This window comes from Marmota flaviventris, chromosome 3 (genome assembly GCF_047511675.1).
Source record: "Marmota flaviventris isolate mMarFla1 chromosome 3, mMarFla1.hap1, whole genome shotgun sequence".
In the NCBI taxonomy this organism is placed as follows: domain Eukaryota; kingdom Metazoa; phylum Chordata; class Mammalia; order Rodentia; family Sciuridae; genus Marmota; species Marmota flaviventris.
This window is the reverse complement of record NC_092500.1, coordinates 419644-439422: the sequence shown is the minus strand read 5'-3', so window position 1 is coordinate 439422 and position 19779 is coordinate 419644. Positions and strand designations below refer to the sequence as shown.

At 56.7% G+C, this 19779-nt stretch overlaps 1 protein-coding gene across 14 annotated transcripts in view; it reads left to right on the top strand.

Annotated features, from left to right (window-relative positions):
- The window catches only part of Ppp6r2 (protein phosphatase 6 regulatory subunit 2), a 96285-nt gene extending 77398 nt beyond the window's left edge, over positions 1-18887 (top strand). For 6 of the 14 annotated variants that reach the window (XM_071609360.1, XM_071609357.1, XM_071609359.1 and 3 more), the window contains 17 exons: positions 1318-1444; positions 2603-2755; positions 7153-7362; positions 8783-8847; positions 9850-9965; positions 11516-11601; positions 12101-12181; positions 12537-12634; positions 12775-12832; positions 13075-13199; positions 13401-13564; positions 13879-13950; positions 14468-14624; positions 14727-14815; positions 15717-15891; positions 17630-17869; positions 17955-18887. In XM_071609360.1, coding sequence (XP_071465461.1) covers positions 1318-1444; positions 2603-2755; positions 7153-7362; positions 8783-8847; positions 9850-9965; positions 11516-11601; positions 12101-12181; positions 12537-12634; positions 12775-12832; positions 13075-13199; positions 13401-13564; positions 13879-13950; positions 14468-14624; positions 14727-14815; positions 15717-15891; positions 17630-17869; positions 17955-18003 — 2065 coding nt within the window. In that variant the 3' untranslated portion in view covers positions 18004-18887. Of the gene's footprint in view, positions 1-1317; positions 1445-2602; positions 2756-7152; positions 7363-8782; positions 8848-9849; positions 9966-11515; positions 11602-12100; positions 12182-12536; positions 12635-12774; positions 12833-13074; positions 13200-13400; positions 13565-13878; positions 13951-14464; positions 14625-14703; positions 14816-15374; positions 15620-15700; positions 15892-17629; positions 17870-17954 lie in introns of those variants that run through there. The other 8 variants (XR_011706963.1, XM_071609361.1, XM_027953203.3 and 5 more) reach the window with 8 other exon arrangements.
- The last annotated feature ends 892 nt before the right edge of the window (positions 18888-19779 follow it).

Here is a 19779-nt window from a genome sequence, read left to right as displayed (position 1 = left end):
CCCGTGGACTTGCCCTGCCCCTGAGCACCGTCTGTGGACCTGGGTCTTGGGACACTCTCCCTGCTCTGCTCTAGCACATGGTCTGCTCTCCCAAAGTGACTGCTCTTTTGCTTGGCTTTGTTTTTAGTAGATTGATACAATACCTTTATTTTATTTATTTATTTTTATGAGGTGCTGAGGATTGAACCCTGTGCCTCACGAATGCTAGGCAAGCGCTCTACCAGTGAGCCACGCCCCGGCCCAACTGCTTTTTTCTTAGTCCCACATGTTGGGAAGAGTTGTACTAATTCCTGGCACTGCCAGCCTATGCCTTTTTAAAAAGAAAGGGAGAGCCGGCATGGTGGGGCACACCTGTACTGCCAGCAGCCCTGGAGGATCGCGAGTTCAAAGCCAGCCTCAGCAACGTAGCAAGGCCCTAAGCAACTCAGTGAGACCCTGTTTCTAAATAAAGTATAAAAAAGGGCTTGGGGGGGGGGGTGGGATCGTGGTTCAGAGGCAGAGCACTTGCCTGGCATGTATGAGGCACTGGGTTCGATCCTCAGCACCACGTAAAATAGAATAAAGTTTTTTTTAAAAAAGGGGGTGCTGGGGATGTGGTTCAGTGGTTAAGTGCCCAGTTTTAATCCCTGGTAGCAAAAAAAAAAACCAGGAAAATGAAAAGAAATTGGTTAATCTTTGTAGTGAGATTTTTGCAGTCTCTCCCTCAATACCTCTTAACTATGTAGCTGTTAGTTTATTACCTAAAATCAAAATTTAGGATATTATAAGAGTTTTCTCAACTTAAGACACTAGGAGTATTGATTTATCTTCACAAATCCAGAATCCTGGGCCTCTTTGGAGGGCTGAGCCCAGCCCTGCATCTGATGGGAGGGGATGGTATAAAATCAGGCTCACAGAAGAGCCAGCCACCTCTCTGCTTTTATACTTTATACATTTAGTTTTTTTTTCTGTAGTGATCAAGTATTTCTTTTATCATCAGAAAAGGTATTTACATAAATACCTTAGAAATTTGCTTGGAGAAGAAAAGAGACAGTGTGGCCGGTTGAGGGGCAGCAGTGCCGTGCATCCCGTACTTCCTCCCTAGCTCCGTCTCATGGCCATCAGCCAGCATTTCCTGAGGGCCCAGGTGCCTTCGTCCTCTCTTTGGACCAGTCAAACATCTTGACTGGAAGTCTTGATGGTCAACTCTTGAGATTCCTTTTTGGGAGAATTACAAAGCTCTTTGGGGACAGAGGGTGAGCGGAACATGGCTGGGCCGGGTCGCTGTGCACAGGGCACAGGTGTCGGTGAGGCTCCATGTGCTGTCCTCACCCACAGGACAGAGGGCTTGGTGGACTCCTTTTCTCAGGGACTGGAAAGGCCACATGCTGTCAGCAGCAGTGTCCTGCATGGCATCGAGCCTCGGCTGAAGGACTTCCACCAGCTGCTGCTCCACCCGCCAAAGGTACAGTGTGCTCGGCTGCTGGGGGACATGCAGGAGAGGCCCCAGTGACGGGGACAGGCAGCAGCAGAGTGAGCGTTGTAACAGCGCCCCCCCAGACCTCGCCCCAGACCTCGCCAGGCAGGTCCCGACACATGCTTTCCAAAGGCCTGGCCCCATCTCTGGATGCCCTGCCACCTCCAGGGAGGCCCCCGGAGTGGGAGAGCTCACAACCTCCCCCTGCCAGGAGCCTCCAGGTTGGGGGTTCTGCAGGTCGTGGGGAGCCCTTGTTCACTCAGGCTCCTGCTGAGGGGCAGAGATCTCACTGCCTCAGCCTCAGCCATTGCCTCCCTGCCCTGCGACCGTCCCTTCCCTAGTGCTCTTCCTCAGTACCCTCCCTGGCCTGCCTGTGACTCCCCTTCCTCAACTACTTGAAGTAAGCTTTGCAGAGGCAGGGGTTCCATTTCCTCAGCTAAGTCAACAGTGCACACCGTGGGCTTCCTGGGGCATCCAAAGTACCCGCAGCTCTGCCACCTCGTCTCCTCTGAGAGTGTTCGCAGGTGTCTTGGTCAGCACCTGAGGCTGTGGCCCCAGCGAACCCATGGGCATTCACAGCAAGGCGTCCTGATGGGGCTGCAGCTGCCACCCTGTCGTGAACATCTCTCAGACACCCTGACTTATGCCACTTGGCTTGGCAGATGAGAGTCCCTGGGCTGCTCGGCCATCGATAGCCCTTGCTTACTCTTCATGGGCCTGGAGGAGTGGTGGGCTCTTCCCCGGAGGGGCCCTACACACACACACACACACACACACACACCCCTTACTCTTTCCTATCCTGAGCCACACCATGGAGCAGTGGCCCCGGCCTTTGAGCAGTTGGCATGTGACCCAAAGGAAGCCGGCAGGAGCCATGCTGGTGGCCGGCCATCTCGGGACTAGGTGGCATGCACCTGTAATCCCAGCTGCTTCAGAGGCTGAGGCAGGAGGGTGCAAGTTGGAGACAAGCCTGAGCAACTTTGAGAAACTTGCCTCGAGATTTTAAGAACATGCTTTTGGTTTTTAAAGAAGGGCTGGAGTGTAGTTCAGTGGCAGATTGCTTACTAGCGTGTGAGAGAGGTCTTGGGTTCATCCCTAGCACAAAAACAAAACAAGGCTCTGACTGGTGGTGCCCTGTATCCACAGAAGAAGGCGATCCTAACCACTGTCGGCGTCCTGGAGGAGCCCCTGGGCAGTGCCCGCCTGCATGGGGCACGCCTTGTGGCCGCTCTGCTGCACGCGGACACGCCCAGCATCCACCAGGAGCTCTGCCGGCTCAGCACCATGGACCTGCTGCTGGTGAGTGGGCTCCTCTGCCTGCCTGCCTGCCTGCCTGCCTGCCTGTGCGTGCCTGTGTCCCCCGCAGCTGGACCTGCCGATGGGTTGGGGGCAGCAGAGTGGGGTCCATCAGGGCAGGAGTCCTGCTGAAGAGGTGCTGGTTCCTTGACCCAGCCCATAGTGGAGCTCCTGAGCAGCAGGAATGTGCCTCCACCTCAGGCTCATGGGGAGCCGCCATCCACATGGACCTGCCCGATGGCAGGGGCAGGTGTCCAGTCCCTTCATCTCCCTTCTCATACTCTGACTTGACCAAATAGGACTATGATCGTAGCTCTTAGAAGATGTCCCAGAAGAGACGCTCTTCTTCTTGTGAGGAGAAGGTGGACTGTGGGGTGCTACGGGTGTCTAAGGAGGGGGGACAGGCAGTGGCAACCAAGTGCTGCTGCAGAGAGCCCCTAGGGGTGCTGACTGGGAGGGCGCTGACCAAGTGGGTGCTCTGGGCCTGGACCCTAGAGAGCTGAAATCTCCTACAGACTCAGTCCCAGAACCAGGGCTTCCCCCAGCCCACCTCAGAATTCAGCTGGTCAGAGTCAGAGGAGTTGATTCAAGACCCACCTTCCTTTTCCTTCCTTTAAAATAATTTTCACTTTGTCTTTCTTTTATTTTCACTTTATCCATTTGTGTGCATGTGGTATTGGGGTTGAATCAGGAACATTCTACCCCTAGTTACATCCCCAGTCCTTTTATGTTTGAGATGGTCTTGCTGAATTGCCCAGGCTGGTCTTGGAATCGCAGTCCTCCTGCCTTGCCCTCCTGAGTCGTTGTGACTACAGGTGTGCACCACAACACCTCTCTCTGTCATCCATTTTTTAATTGGGTGATTCGCCTTTTTTGTAGTTGAATATATATTCTGGATATTAAACCTTTATCAGACATGATTTTCAAATATTTTCTCCATTTTTTTTTTTTTAATTTGGGTACCAGGGATCGAACTCAGGGCACTTGACCACTGACCACATCTCCAACCCTATTTTGTATTTAATCTAGAGACAGGATCTCAGTGAGTTGCTCAGCGCCTGAGCAAAGGCCTGCTGAAGAGGTGTGGTTCCAAGTCCCAGGGCCCTGCACAGGCTGGCCTTGACCTTGCCGACATTGCCGTTGGCCTGTCTCAGCCACCTGAGTGGCTGGGATCACAGTTATGTGCCACCACACCCAACTCCTTTACTCTCTTAGTGGTAACACACAAAAATTTTACATTTTGAAAAAATCCAATTTACTTTTTTTTTTCTTTTGTAACCTGTGCTTTTGGTGTCATATCCAAATCCAGTGTTATAGAAATTTTCTTCTAAGTTTTCTTCAAAGAGTTAGATTTTTGACCCATTTTGAATTAATTGTTGCATATGGGACAAGGTAGGTTCCAACTTCATTTTTTACCACGTGGATATCCAGTTTTCCTGGCACTGTTTGTTGGAAAAACTGTCCTTATCCCATTGATAAGGACCTTGGAACCTTGGTCTTGGAAACCTTGTTGAGAGTGGACTGACTGCACATAGGCCAGCGTCTGGGCTCTGTGTTCTGTTAATTGGTCTGAATCTCTGTCCTTACTCTAGGGCCTCACTCTTGATGATTGTAGATTTGGAATAAGTTTTGAAATTGGAACGTGTACATCCTATGGATTGGTTCTTTTTTCAGGATTGTTTTGGCTATTTCTAGGTACCTTGAGTTGCAATATTTTTTTTATTTCTCAAAAAAATTGCTATTGGTAGTTTTAGAGTGCTTGCATTGAATCTGTAGATCACTTTGGATAGTGCTGTCTTTTTAACAGTGTTAACTCATCCAATCCATGAACACAGTTGCTCTTTCATTGATTTGAACAGGTCTTCTTTGGGGCTGGGGGGAGCTCAATGGTGGAGCGCTTGCCTAGCATGTACAAGGCACTGGGTTCCATCCCCAGTGCTGTAAGTAAATTTTTAGAATATAGAAATAATAAATAGGTCTTCTTTAAATTCTTCTAGCAGTGTTTTGTAGTTTTCAGTGTACTACAGTGCAGTTTTCAGTGTTTGCTGTCATTGGGTTAATTTATTCTTAAGGATTTTATTCTTTTCGATGCTGTTGTACATGAAGTGATTTTCTTTGCTTCACTGCTATACAGAAATGAAGTGGTTTGTGGGATTTTGAATTCTACAACTTGGCTGAATTTGTTTGTTCTTATAGTCTCTGTGGAAACTTATAAGATCATGTCACTTGAGGGGCTGTGGCTTGTGGCTCAATGGTGGAGCACTCGCCTAGCATAGGTGAGGCACCGACTTCGATCCTCAGCACCACATAAAAGTAAACAAAGTAAAGTTATATATGTTATATATGCCACTTGGGAACAGAGGCCATTTTACTTCCTTTTCCAATTTGGATGCCTTCTATTTCCTTTTCTTGCCAAATTGCTCTGGACAAGACTTGCAACACTGGGTTGAGTGGAGGGTGAGTGGGTCTCCTTGTCTCTTTCCTGATCTAGGGAAGCTTTCCATCTTTCAGCACTGGGTATGTTGTCAGCTGTGCGTTTTTTGTAGATACCTTTATTATGTTAAGGAAGTTTCCTTCTATGCTTGGTTTATTGAGTTTTTTAAATTAAGAGTGGTTTGAATTTTTTCAAATACTCTTTTTTTATGCATTGAGATGCTCATTTGGTCTTTGCTCTCATTCTGTAATATCACACTGATTTCCATGTGTTGGGACACCCTTGCATTCCAGGAATGAGTCCTGCTTTGTTGTGGTATCTAATTCTTTTAATATAATGTTAATTCAGCTTGCTAATACTTGCATCAGTATTCATAAGGAATATTATTGTTTTCTTTTCGTGCCCTTGTCTGGGAACAGAGAAAGTAAGGGGCAGCCATAGAACTAATCGGAAAGTGTTCCCTTCTCTTCAGTGTTTGAAGAGTTTAAGGATTGGTGCGAATTCTTAAATTGTGGTAGAATTATTTTTATGTAGTGCTGATGAGTCCCTGGAAGCATGCTGAGCTCCCAGGAGAAGCTGCGTGAAGCTGCATGTGGGCCTGCCTGGCCCACCCTGGGTCTCAGTTCCTGTCGCAGATGAAGCGACGTGGCCAGGCACCACTAAGGTGGCTCGAGGTCACCCTAGCAAAGAAGGTAAAGCTGAGGCCTGGGCTGTGCTTCTGTGAGACTGGGGTTGGGGGGGTTGTGGTGCCTCCTTCCTCCTTCCCCAGCTACCTCACCAGCTGTGAAAAAGGGCTGCACTCAGGCTGGAACACAACTTGCACCCAGCCTTCTCCCCACCAGCGCCCTCCTCCTCTGTGCTGAGACAGGCTACTGTGGCCTGTGTGAGGTGGAGTGGTGACAGAAGAGAGGCCCTCGGGCTTAGACTCAGCACTGTGTGTGGGAGATGGGACGGGGACATGGGAAGGCAGCTGTCCTCAGGTGCCTCTGTCCCCCAGGGACACCTCAAGGAAGTCAGAACCTCCTGCCTTAAGACATGGGGATGTGGGCTTCAGTCCAGTTGGTGGGAGAGAGATTCATGCAGCTTCTCCTGGGAGCTCAGCATGCTTCCAGGGACTCATGGGCCAAAGACAGAATCATAAAGAAAATTTCCGCATTCTTGTTTTTAGTTGTAGATGGACACAATACCTCCATCTCATTTGTTTTCATGTGGTGCTGAGGATCAAACCCAGTGCCTCCTGCATGCTAGGCAAGCACTCTGCCACTGAGCTACAGCCCCAGCCCAATTTTTACATTCTTCGATCTGAGAAATAATAAAAAATAATAGGGGGCTGAGGCTGTAGCTTAGTGGCAGAGCACTTTCCTAGCATGTGTGAGACACTGGGTTTGATCCTCAGCATCACCTGAAAATAAATTAAGTGAAGGCATTCTGTCCATCTACAACTATAAAAGAAATTTTTAAAATGTAAAGATAGATTTTGCAAGGAACTTACAAAGACTTACACTGGGAAAGACTGGAAATTAATGAGCTAAGCCTCTAAAAAGTACAAAACAGTGACTGTGATTGTGGCTCAGTGGTAGAGCACTTGCCTAGCATGTGTGACACACTGGGTTTGATCCTCAGCACCACATAAAATTAAAGATATTGTGTCCACCTACAACTAGAAAATAAATATTTAAAAATAAATAAAGGCATCGTGTCCATATGCAACTAAAAAAATTTTAAAAGACAAAATAATAAACTCACAATGGAAAGAAGACAGTTATTTGGGTAAGAGCAGAGATCAATGGGACTCACACAATCCTAGGCAGGAGGGGCAAAGGGCCAAGACAGCTCCTCACAGAGTTACTGAGAGAAGCAGGAGCACATGAAGTCAGGAGCAAGGTTGGGAGGATTCCCTTCACCTCTGTGGCTCAGCTGTGCAGAGAGGATCTAAGAACTCTCCTCTGTCCTCTGTTTTACTCAGGACTTGTTTTTTAAGTACACCTGGAATAACTTTTTGCACTTCCAAGTGGAGCTATGCATAGCTGCTATTCTCTCCCACGCTGCCCCGGAGGAGAGGGCAGAAGCCCGTGGATCCCAGAGCAGGGTGGAGCCACCCCAGGGGAGCGGGAACGGGAGCCTGGAGACCCACCAGCCCATCGCCAAACTCCCCGAGAACACGATGGTGACCCATGTAAGTCCTGCCAGCATCCTGCTTGTCAGTACAGGCTGAGCCCTACCCAGATGGTGGGTGCCAGCATGGTGGGGTGCCTCTGCCGGACTATCATGCATTGCTCCTATACCCTCATAGTCAGGAGATGCCACCCTCCTTGACCCCAGGGACAGTGATGTGTGATGAAACATCTCAGTTTCCCTAGTCACAGAACTGGGAAAGGCAGCATTTGTACCTTGCTCTTGCTGCCATGGCTGTGGTCCTAGGGAGGTCACCAAGAAGCAGACCCACCTGTGTAAGTGCACATTGTCTGTGACCAGAATGAAGAGGACAGTGCAAGTGCTAGCCTCTCCCCGAAAGGCCTATGGTCCAGTTCAGCCTGCTGGCTCCCCTCCCCCACGGGCTCCCCTCCCCACAGGCTCCCCCTCCCCACAGGCTCCCCTCCCCCACAGGCTCCCCTCCCCCACGGGCTCCCCTCCCCCACGGGCTCCCCTCCCCCACGGGCTCCCCTCCCCACAGGCTCCCCCTCCCCACAGGCTCCCCTCCCCCACAGGCTCCCCTCCCCACAGGCTCCCCCTCCCCCACAGGCTCCCCTCCCCCACGGGCTCCCCTCCCCCACGGGCTCCCCCTCCCCCACAGGCTCCCCCCCCACTGGATCCCTGCTCACTCAGCTTCCCTGGGGCTCAGGGCCTGGGGCAGTCTGTGTCTCCTCCTCTTTCTGTTCTCAGCATCTAGAATCACCCCTGGCAAAGAGGAGCCTGGGTGTGAGCTTGCCGTGGAGGGAGGGAGGGAGAAAGCAAACTGGCGTTGGGAGCCTAAAGAGGTTCCCACTAGGACCTGCTCAGGAGGCGAGGGTGGGGTCACCGGGGCCACACTGCAGAGGCTGGGGAAGGGGCCTTGGGTCTCACCAAGCTTCACAGATGGTGGGCTTGAGCAGGGCTGCCTGGGGGCCAGCCCTGGACCACAGGGTCCAGTCTGGCCTATAGCTGATGGCCCATTGGATAAACAGCCAGTGGGCAGGCAGTTCCAATGAGGAGAGCTGCCTGGTGGGGTGGAATGTCCAGTAGCCATGGAGGCCAACAGGGGAGCCCAGGTCAGGAGGCCTGGCCCAGGGCGAGGCCCTGCTGAGATGCCAGGCGCTCCTCCTGCACTCTGGGAAGCAGAAGGGAGGGTGCCACGGGCAGAGTGAAGGGCCTGAGCAGCAGGGGAGGCCCGTGGGAGGGCAGGCAGAGGGCACCAGAGGAGCCTTTCTCTTGCTGATCTTGGGGGGGAGGTCTTGAGACCCTGGGGCAGCACCTGCCTCTGCAGCTGGGCAGGGACCACGGAAGTTAGGACTGTGAGGTGTCCAGCCACAGGTCCTGTTGCTGCCTGCAGCACCCGGGGGAGGGGGCTGTGCATCCCTGCAGGCCCCCACTCACGTGCCTGCCCTCTGCCTCCCCAGCTGTTCCAGAAGTGCTGCCTGGTGCAGAGGATCCTGGAGGCCTGGGAAGCCAATGACCATGCACAGTAAGCGTCCTGGGCCTGCCTGGAGGTCGGGGCGCAGAGCCACAGCTCCCTGGGGTGCAGGCAGCTCCAGGCCTGGTGCGGGCTGTCGACGGGGTGTGTCAGGGCCCTGTGTCTACTGCTGTCCTGGAAGGGATCTTGCTTCTGGGCAAATAGCCATTAGGGCAGCCTGGGAAAGGAGGACACAGGGAGGTGGCAGGTGGCAGGAAGGGGCAGGCAAAGTGGCAGCCAGGCCCCCGGATCTCTGCAGCTTCTGCGCAGCCTGCCCTGCCCAGACTCTGTGCACTCGTGCCCTTGTCCACTCCTCACCCTCCCCAGCGCCCAGGCACTCTGTTGGCACTCACACCCAGGGACACATTTCTAACCAGAGTCTTGGCTTAACCACGTCTTCCTTCAGTTCAGGCAGCAATGACCTGCATGTTGTCCAGGGCCCAGGGCCACTCCTACATTCCCTGTCCTGCTGGTACAGGTGTGCTCTGGGCAGTGTGGGACGGGGCTCGTGGGAGTTGGGAGGGGTCTACACCTGCGTGTGGGCCAGCCAGGGCCGTGTGGTCAGCGTGGTGTGGAGGTCCTGCCCAGGCCAGCAGCAGCAGCATTCGCAGAGCCACGTGCCCCATTGAGCTCTGTGGCCACCAGTACGCTCAGCTCCTGCTCGGCCGGCCTCTGGGGGCCTTGACCCACACTAGGGTCTTCCTGCTTGTCTTCATGCCCCAAATGAGCAGGGTCTGTCTCACCAGCTCCTCATGGTGGTGAGATGGGATGGGCCTGCTGGGCGTGGCAGGTTCTCTCCACACCAGTGTCCTGGAGGTGAGGATGCTTTCAGGCACTGGGCAGGCCAGGCAGATGCCCTGGAGGTCAACCTGGACTGACCCTAGGGGATGTGAGGACTGGGATGGAGGTAACATTGGAGATGAGCTCCAAAAGATCCTTGTTGCTGGACTCCCACTGATGAGTCATGTAAGGCCAGCGCTGGGGGGCCACCCTGACTGTCCCTGTCACTTTCAGGGCAGCAGGTGGCATGAGGCGTGGGAACATGGGCCACCTCACGCGCATCGCCAATGCAGTGGTGCAGAACCTGGAGCGGGGGCCTGTGCAGACCCACATCAGTGAGGTCATCCGAGGTGAGCCTGCCACCTGCCACCCTCTTCCCTCTGTCCCCAGCAGGTGGCATCTGCACTGATACAGAATGGGTGGTGCCACCACCTTTGTCTTCTTAGCTCCTCACGGTGTTCTCCCTCGGGTGGACCCAGGAGTCCACTCTGGTCAGACTCTGTGGAGGCCTGTCAGCTCCTGAGCAGAGGTCAGGACACTCGGCTCCGTCAGTACTGGTGCTCAGACCTGCCGCTCACATGCCATCAGAGCCCTGCTGACTGACCTCCTGTCCATGTTCCAGCTCTGCTCGGGTCCTGTGGGCTTGGAGGGCTTCCAAGCCTGAGTCTCAGGGGAGACGAGCAGGTGGCATCCTGTTCCCTAGAAGCAGGCCGTGGGGACTGAGCCTGCCGGAGCCTCAGCCCCGCAGGGGTGGCAGATCAGCAGAGCCCCGTCACAGCCGTGCTGTGCACCCCAGAACCCTTGGGTACAGCCCCCAAGGTGTTCCTTCCTGCCTTTCTTGAGCACGGGGTCTGACTCGGTGGCCACATCCACATCTCCATGCTGTGGACTCTTGTCATCCGGCCTGAGGGCACAACTGAGAACCTGGGTGGGGCATTGAGAGGGGGCCCAGCAAAGTTGACTGGGACGTGTCCACTTTCCTTGAGGCATGCTTAGGCAGGTGGCTCTGGAGATGCCCAGGAATGGCATGTGCATGGAGGGGCATCAGCTCCAGTCAGCACCCTGAATTGCTGGCAGGAGTCTGGGAGGCCTGGTTGTCCTGGGGAGGACTATAGGGCTGGGCATGGGCATAACAGGTAGATGAGATAGGTGTGGCCAAGGAGGTATTGCTCATAGCCTTTCTGACTGGCCTCCTGGGAAGGTGTGAGGTGAGAAAGCTCAGGTGGTGCTCCCTGCCCCCTAGGACCAGAGGGGGTAGTCTTTCAATCATCCTGCAGTAGCCTCTGGTGAGGTTGAGCCTGCTGGCCCACCGTAGCATGCGATGAGTATCTGTGGTCCTCGGGAGGGGCCAGCAAGCCTGGGGAGATCCCCCTGCAACTGTAGGGCGAAACAAATGGGGTGTGGCTTGGGGCCACGAAGGGAGATGGGGGCAGAGGAGAAACTGGGCCTGTCATTCCTCACTGTCTTCAGATCATGAATGCCTGGGGCTTCAGCCTCCCAAGGAAAACACACTCTCATACAGGCCTGTAGGACACTGCCGAGCAGAGCCCAGGAGGGGTGCAGACCAAGACGTGCCTTCTCAGACCCCACTCAGGGTTAGTGTGCTGAGGCTCCAGCCAGCGGCTCCCAGCCGGGACGCCCCTGAGGTTCCTGCAGAAAGTCATGGCTGCCCTGCTGAGGGTTCCTGCGTCCCAGGCTCACTGGGCCCGTGGCCCTGCAGGACCGCACACCACACACAGCTCTGTTGGCCTCCTCCCAGGCCAGCTTTGAGCTCTCGGGGGCTGGCCAGAGAAGCACGGCCCATCCCTCCCTGGACCAGGGTGCCCCTGCTGTCCTGGATCTGGGTGCTGGCGCTGTTCACACCGTTCCAGGGACTCACCAGGCAGCACTCTCCCTACAGGGCTCCCTGCAGATTGCCGTGGACGCTGGGAAAGCTTTGTAGAGGAGACGCTGACGGAGACCAACCGCAGGAACACCGTGGACCTGGTGAGAAGCCCAGGCTGCTGCTGCCACACAGCCACACAGCCACAGCTGAGGACAGATGTCCTGGTGCTCTGCCCTGCCGCAGGGGGAGGAGCCAGGACAGCACTGCACCTGGGCCACATGCTCCCAGCTGCGCGTCTCACATGCATGTGCCCATGTGTGACCATGAGCATGTGGCCTGGGGTCCAGCCTGCTGTCTGACACAGGCTCCGCCCCTGCGGCACCAGGCTGGCTCCTCAGGGCTTCTGTGTTGACCTCTGAGGCCTCCCTCCCGTGTCAGGAGCGGAGGCTCCTCTGGAAGGGTTCCTGGTGCTGGGGCACGCTGTGCACGAGTGCACAGGAGCGGGCAGCCCTGGGCCTCAGCCTCCTCTGGTCTTCCCTCACAGCACAGCCTCCTAGGCCCAGAAGGCAGACAAGTGCCAGGCTGGACCCTGGCTGGGCTGGGCGGGGTCTGGGGCGCCCGGGCAGCTCACTTGCCCACCCCGTCTGGCCTGTGTTTTAGGTGAGCGCTCACCACCTTCACTCCTCGAGTGAGGACGAGGACGTTGAGGGTGCTTTCCCTAACGAGCTGTCCCTTCAGCAGGTGAGGGCATGGCCGGCACTCTGCACCCTGCCGGGCCCTTCCCAGAGCCCGTGCCCGTGGTAGCGCTTCGTCCCTGATGGCACCTCATAGTAAAGGGTTGTGGTGGCTCATCCCCAAGCACGTGTGGGGGAGAGGTGGGTCTGGGGCACCCCAAAGGCCCATCGGTTTGGTGCAACCGCTGGGGGCGCCGAACCTGAGTGAAGCGCGAGGCCAAGACGACTCTGGACAGCTCGAGCCCAGACAGCCAGAGGCACTGGCTGCTTTTGCCAGAGGCTCCTGAGCCCCAGGCGCTCTGGTTTCCCAGGAGCAGCCTCCAGGGCGAGGCCTGCTCCTCAGTGGCCTGTCCTGCTCGCAGGCCTTCTCCGAGTACCAGATCCAGCAGATGACAGCCAACTTCGTGGATCAGTTTGGCTTCAGTGATGAGGAGTTTGCAGACCAGGATGACAACATCAAGTGAGCCTGGCCTCGCGTGTGGGTGGGCGCCATCTCCGCTCCCCATGGCTTGTCCCCCCGCACCCTGCAGGCACCAGGCACCCAGGCCCACTGGACCAACGCCAGTGGCAGAGGTGCTGAGGGTGCCCCTTGTCTTGCAGCGCCCCGTTTGACAGGATTGCAGAGATCAACTTCAGCATTGATGCCGACGAGGACAGTGTGAGTGACAGGGGCTGCTGGGCTTGGTGGGCAGCCCTGCTGCGTCCTGCTAGACAGCTTAGGCTGTGCTCAGTCCCCGAGTTGGGTGGATGAGGCTGTGGGTGACTGTGTCAGGACAAACAGGGTCCCCTCGATAAAGCCCAGAACAGAGCTCCCCTATCCTGTGAGACAGCCCTCTGGGAGCCAGGTGGGGCCAAGGCTTCCCCGGGCGCACAGAGCTTGGTCTCTGTTCTGTCCTACAGCCCAGCGCAGCTCTGTTTGAAGCCTGCTGTAGTGACCGCATCCAGCCTTTTGATGACGATGAGGAGGAGGACATCTGGGAGGATGAGGAGACTCGCTGCACTGCCCGGGTGGTGTCCAGAGCCAGGTGCGGGACCTGCCCAGCCCCCCAGGTCCTTCACAAGACGAGGGCAGGCATGTGAGCCTGCGCTGGACACTGTCCTTTCTCACAGAGTTTGGGATCGGGAGGTGGGCCAGGAGGGCTCTGAGACTGGAGCCACACAGGCTCCTGCTGGGCGGCCTGAGCTCATCTACCAGCCCTCTGACTACGCCTTGTCACCCCCACCAGGTTTGGGGCCCCCCACACCTCAGAACACTGCTCAAAGAACGCCCTGGAGCATGGAGGCCAAGACAGAAAGGCGGGTTCCGAGGCAGACAGGACCGCGCCTAGGGCAGGCATCCTCCTGCCCCCCGCGCAGAACGGAGGTCCCCCCTCGGAGAGCGCCTCGGAAGGTAGCACAGGGGCCACCAGGGACAGGGCGTGGGGAGCAGGTGTGGCTTGTGGCATGCACACCTCAGGCTTCCTGTGCAGCCCGTGTCTCCCGCAGCCCGCAGCCCGCACGTTCCCGGCTGCACATGCACTCATGCTGTTTCCCCGCTGTCCTGGGTGAGGGCTGGCTCATGCTGCACAGCATGGGTGGTCATATGACCACATATGTTATGCTCATATGACCACATCTGCAGGGCTGCTGTCCACCCAGTCTGTTGGGAAAGGCCCTCCCCAACAGTCTGGACAGTGCCTGGACACAGCCCCATCACCCCCTCAGAAACATTCAGTGGCACAACCCCACACGCCTCTCAAGACCTCTGCTCACCTCTGCCCCCGGGACACTGCCAAGGTGCTCAGGACTCTTGTCGGGTGGTGCTGGCCCCTTAGCTGAGGATACTAAAAGCAAGGGCAGTGGGCTGAAGGCAGGGATACCCAGGATACGAAGGCACTGTGCCAAGGCCAGGGATAGGGCAGTGGTACCCTGCTCCTGCCACGCCTCGCTGAGTCTTGTCCTGGGTTGGGACAGTGGGTGGAGCATGGGAGCAACCATGTCACCTCCGTGCACCCATCAGGTCCCCTGGAGGGTCCTCCAGGTGCCCTGCTGAGAACTATATCAGTAGGCATAGGGGTGTCCCAGGGCCTGAGGCCAGCTGCTCTCTGGTGGAGAGTCCCTCCCGGGTCCCTGGGTCTGCTGAGTACTGTTTCCTCATGTGCCTCAGGCAGGGAAGGCTCAGGGTTAGGGTCTCCTTCCTGGGAGCACCTCTGTCCTTCCAAACCCTGGGGAGCCCCTGGTGCAGACATGGCCTGCCTTGGCCCACAGCACACCAGGCCTGCCTGTGTCTGACCACTGTGACTCTCTCCAGCAGGTGCTGCATGGACAGCAGTGTTTGATGAGCCAGGGAACCCGACGACCCCAGCCCCCAGAGCTGTGAAGGACGTGGGTTCCAGTGTGTGGGCGGCCAGCACCTCCACTCCAGAGGAGAAGGGCTGGGCCAAGTTCACCGACTTCCAGCCTTTCTGCTGGTAATGAACACATCAGAGTGTGGGGTCATGCCAAGAACTGCCTTTGGAGGTCAGGGTGCGGCTGACCTCAAGGACTCAGCCTGTCCTCATCCTCACTTGCAGCTCCGAGTCAGGGCCCAGGTGCAGCAGTCCTGTGGATGTGGACCATAGCCATGTGGAGGCAGGCCAGAGCCCAGAGCCAGGGACATCCTGTGAGTAGAATCGGCAGCACCCCAGGCTCCTGTGGGGGCCTGGCATCATGCAGCCCCAGGCTGAGCCAGGGCGGCCCTCACTGTGGGGCAGTGGGAGGCAGTGGCCAAGGCCCTATCTCAGTGGTGATAAACTTGTGGGGTCAACACTGCTGTGTGCACCTGGAGGTACTTGCCTCCCCTCGTGCCTGGAACGTGTGTCACCGGGAAGGCCCCCTGGTGACCTCTGATGGTGAGGACAACGAGCAGCCCTCTCTGGAGTAAAGGGATAAGGATGTCCTCTTTGCAAGGAGGCCAGCAGCCCACTGGCCCCTCCAGCAAGCCCAGCCCCATGCATTTGCCCTCACAAGGTCATTGGAATCCACCAGTGGACAGCCCCTGCTGGAGCAGTGAGGGCCCTGGGCTTCCCCCACATCCAGATCTGTAGCCTGCATGACCCAGATGTGCACCTTAGGCAGCAACTCTAGGTCCTGGCATGAAGCGGCATGTGGCTGGGCCAGGGCAGGAAGCCAACCTGGAGCCTGATCTGAGGCCTCGGCCCCATCCCTTCTTCCTCTGGTAGGATAAACCCAAAAGCTCCCTGAGAAGATGCCCGAGAACTTCAGGCAGAAGCAGCCACTGCCTGGTACTTCTGTCCTGTGTGCAGGCTTGAATGACATGGTGCCAGAACCAACTGAGGCTGAATGGGACCCTCCCTGAGTCTCACATCCACCCTGACTTAGAGGGTGGGGGACAGTCCACGTGGGGGCACACAGCAGTGCAGGTGGTTCCTGTGCACACAGACCCTTGCAGGACACACACGTACGGGTAAAGCACTGGGGCCACGCCAGATGCCTCTGCCACCTGTGCCCAGTGAGCCTTGTGGCCCCAGCCTCATGGTCACAGCAGCCTCCTTGCTTCGCAGCTGGTCCTGCCTCCCCTTGCGCATGGAACGTGTGTGTCACCGGGAAGGCCCCCCTGGTGACCTCTGATGGTGAGGACAACGAGCAGAAGGTGGCTGGCACCATGGGAGCTGTGAGCACAGGCCCAGGCCGAGAGGGATTCCTGCCACCCAGGACAGAGGCAGCTGCTGTTGGCAGGTGTGCAGGGGACGGCAGGTCTGCCTGGGCCTTGGTGCTCACTGCATGGCTTCCAGGATGGTCACCAGGCTTCTTGGTTATCAGCTGTTGGCTCCCCTGGGAGCGAGTGGGGCAGGGGGGCAGGCCAAGGGGCCGGCTGTAGGGGAGCAGCACCCAGCATTGACATGGAGGCTGGACAGAGGGCAGGGGAACCTCTTTCTCTCTCTTACATAGAGTCCATTTGCTGTGTGGTTAAGACAGGGCCTGGATGTCCCAGAAACCTCAGTTGCAGAGAATACTCCGGTTGTCTCAGATGGAGAGAGGCAGGAGGGAGACATGCAGTTTTTAACTTGCTGCAGGCAAATGTGTCTGCAATCAGATCTTGCCTGCTGCCCACTCCTGGGCCGTCCTGGGCGGACTCCTGGATGCATGCCCGCCTCACTTGGGGACATGGACGCTCAGTAACATGGGCTATCTCAGGACTGCACTTGGGGTGGTGGAGCCCTGACTGGGAGGTGCTGAGAGTCTGAGGCTCCCTCAAGGTGCCCCAGAGCAGCCCTCCCTGGAGGAAACGGACAAGGATGTCCTCTTTGCAAAGAGGCCAGCAGCCCACTGGCCCCTCCAGCAAGCCCAGCCCCATGCATTTGCCCTCACAAGGTCACTGGAATCCACCAGCCAACAGCCCCTGCTGGCCTTTGGGCAGAGGATTGGGGGCGTGTGAGCATAAGGAACTGTGGGAAGCTGGAAAGGGGCCATCTCTGTGCAAAGGTCAAGGCAGGACTCCTGGTAGGTCTAGGGTCTAGTGGGGGACGACCCTGGGGTTAGATCCCACAGGAAGGGACAAGATGCAGACTCATGATGGCACCTGGTTGGGAAACTTGGCCTTGATGGCAGTGGCACCAGTGAGCTACTGGGTCTTCTTGTTGTGGCCCGACTGCCCCAGCACCTCACCAGCGTGCCTGGACATTAGGCCCTGGATCCCAGCCTGCCCCGCCGCCCCGCAGCTTCCTAGTGGCTGGGACTCCTGTGGTGGTGGGCTTGGGATGTTTCCCCCAGCCATCCCATCAGCCCCGTAGCTCTGTGCTTACAGCTCACTCCCTAGCTGAGCGTACAGCCAAGGCTCACAGAACCCCTGGGCCCACACCCTGCCCTCTGGGGCCTTGCAGCAAGGCACAGGAAAGCCTGATTTTAATTCCTTCTTAAAAGTTTAGAATCAGTCACTGAAATTCTTAAAAATTTTTATTCTTTTCCTAAGTGCTTTCTTAAAAAGCACTTAAATCTGCTGTGGAATGCAGGTGTCCTGTGCAGTCAGCCACCTTTCCACCCCACCAGTGCCCCTCCCTGGGTCAGATGCCCCATGCCCTGAGCCTGCAGGAGGCCTGCCCAGACCTTGAGGGGCTGTTAGACCTCCCCAGAGTAGGTTTCCTCAAAGCCCAGCAGGACCCCTTCTCCTCCTCCCCACCCCCAGCCCAGTGTAAGTTTGTAGTGAAAATCACGTAGCAGAGGCATCCCGGGCTCTGGGAAAACGAGACACTTAGTAACTAGCAGGTCTGAGTGCTGCTTGAGGGAGGATGGAGATCGCTATTTGGAAATGGGGCATCAGAGCTGACTGGCTGGGCCACCCAACTGAGGACAGGAGTGGGAGGGGGCTGAGGGCCATGATCCAGGCCACTTTCTAGAGAGGTCCACCCTGCTGATCCTTGGGTGCATGAAGCTGGGCAGCACTGGTGAGTAACTGGAGCCCATCTGCCTGCCACAGAGCCAAGTGTGCCAACAGCACACCGTTGGGGCCTGCCTGCCTCGTGCCCTCAGAAGCAACCTCCACCCCAACTGTGGCCACACCTCCCAAGGCCACTGTACTCGACAGAGCAAGTCCTCCCATGGCTGCCCCAGTGCTCTCTCCTGCAGTGGCTGTGTCAGTGCCCCCAGGGCCCATCATGGTGGTCCCCACAGCAGCCCCAGCCACAGTGGCCACCATGGGGACAGCAACAAAAGACAGGTGAGAAGGGGGGGCATGGCACAGGGTGGGGAAGGACAGGCTCTGCAGGCCCCAAGTACCTCCAGCCCTGCCCCCATCTCTGCAGGAAGACTGACGCCCCACCAGAAGGAGCTGCCTTAAATGGTCCTGTGTAACGCTGCTGCCGCTGGCCGTGGTTCACCCTGGTCAGGCTGCACCCTTAATCAAGAAAACTACCTGGTGATGCAATTTGTTCTCCTTTTTTTTTTTTTTTTAATTTAATTTAATTTAATTTTAAAATAAATGCTGCACTGGTAAAGCTGGCAGTTGGAACCAGTCGGACAACCCAGCTGGTGTCTCTCCTGCCTGACCCAGAGTCTCTCGGGCCCTGCTGGAGGACAGGACACACTGGCCGTCCCCCAGGTCCAGGCCCCAGCACAGCAATAAGGTCTCAGACATGATGGCTGCCTGCAGGAGCTGGGGTTGGGGGCAAGACCCTGACGTGCCACAAGGACTTGGAAGGGCAGGAGGGGTGGACGCCAAGGCTCTTTTCACCGATCCTTTTTAACGCATGCAGGAAGAGTGGAGTTTTTTTGCACTTTGTATCCAGCTCCAACACAGGGTCTCTCCTGGCTCAGGGCAGAGGTGAGGGCCCGAGCTGGGGAGGCCTGACCTCCACAAACGTGGGTCAGGTTCCAAGATTGCTGCTGCCTGATGGCCCTAGGAGCTGGCATCAGGCATCTTAACCAGGCTACAACTTTTGACTGCCTTAAAAAAAAAAAAAAAAAGACCCTCTGGGCCTGGTGGGGTTGTCCCCTGGGGCCAGCAGGGCAGGCCAGCACCCTGGGGGTGGGGGGGTGGGCGGTGCCTGGCAAGAACTGACCTCAGGCATGTAGAATGGGCACAGCAGGGTGTGAGGGCTTGGTGAGTGGTGGACTGCACTGTTGTCCTGGAGGGTTCTGAAAGGTTATTTTACATTGAATTATTTTTTAATGTTCTGATCATCTGACAGGGCACCCCAAGCCCCTGGCCCCAATAAAAGTCATGTCATTCTTACTGACACGCCAATGTGTGGTTAAGCTGCAAGCCTGGAGTGGGGGCCCCTTGTAAGGTGAGGGTGGGGGACAGGCCACACCCAGCGGTGGAGTATTCGCACCACAGAATCTACTAAGCCCTCTCCCCGAGAAATTAAGAGCTTTATCTGAAGCTTACGTCACACACTTCAACCTCCTTCGACCCCCAAGAGGTGGGCAGAGGATGCCGGTACCCCCACCCCCCAACCTGCCCTCGTTTGGGAGTAAAGCTGTCTCCCAGCAGTGCCTCAGCCCCTCACCCTCTGAGTCCTGAGATACTGAGTGCCTCCACCCCGTGCTGTGACTCCAGCTCCCTGGTAAGAGGTGAGCTGCTCCATGAGCACTAAAGCCACAGGCTGGTCTCACACCACCAGCCCTCGGATCAGGCCACAGTCGCCACCACCTGAGACCATCACCCAACACAGCGGCCACTCAAATGTTGCCTCAACCTTTGCAACGTCCACTCCCTTCTGCCCATCTTGGGCCCCAGTGGTCCCGTGGTAAACCTGGTCCTGATGGGACTTGGTCAACTGAAGAGTAACCCCCCAGCAGCAGGGATCACCAAGCCTGAGAGGGGACCTCAGGCAGGGTGGGCGTTGGCAGCAAGAGCCCCAAGAACTGAGACCCCAAGGTCCCTGTGGGCCCCAGCCCTCACTCTGCCTGACGACCTTCAACTCCTGGGAGCCCACTCTCCCCTGTCCCTCCCACAGACCCACACCCGCTGTGTAGGACCCAGCCTCCCTGTTGCTAACCTTGGTCCCGGGGCTGCTAAGATAGGGACAGGGGCCTTCCCTCTGGGATGCCAGCCCCAGGCCCACTCCTGAGGCCTCAGGGATCAGGGTCCACACATCAAGCAAGGTCCTGATTAAGCCACCCTCC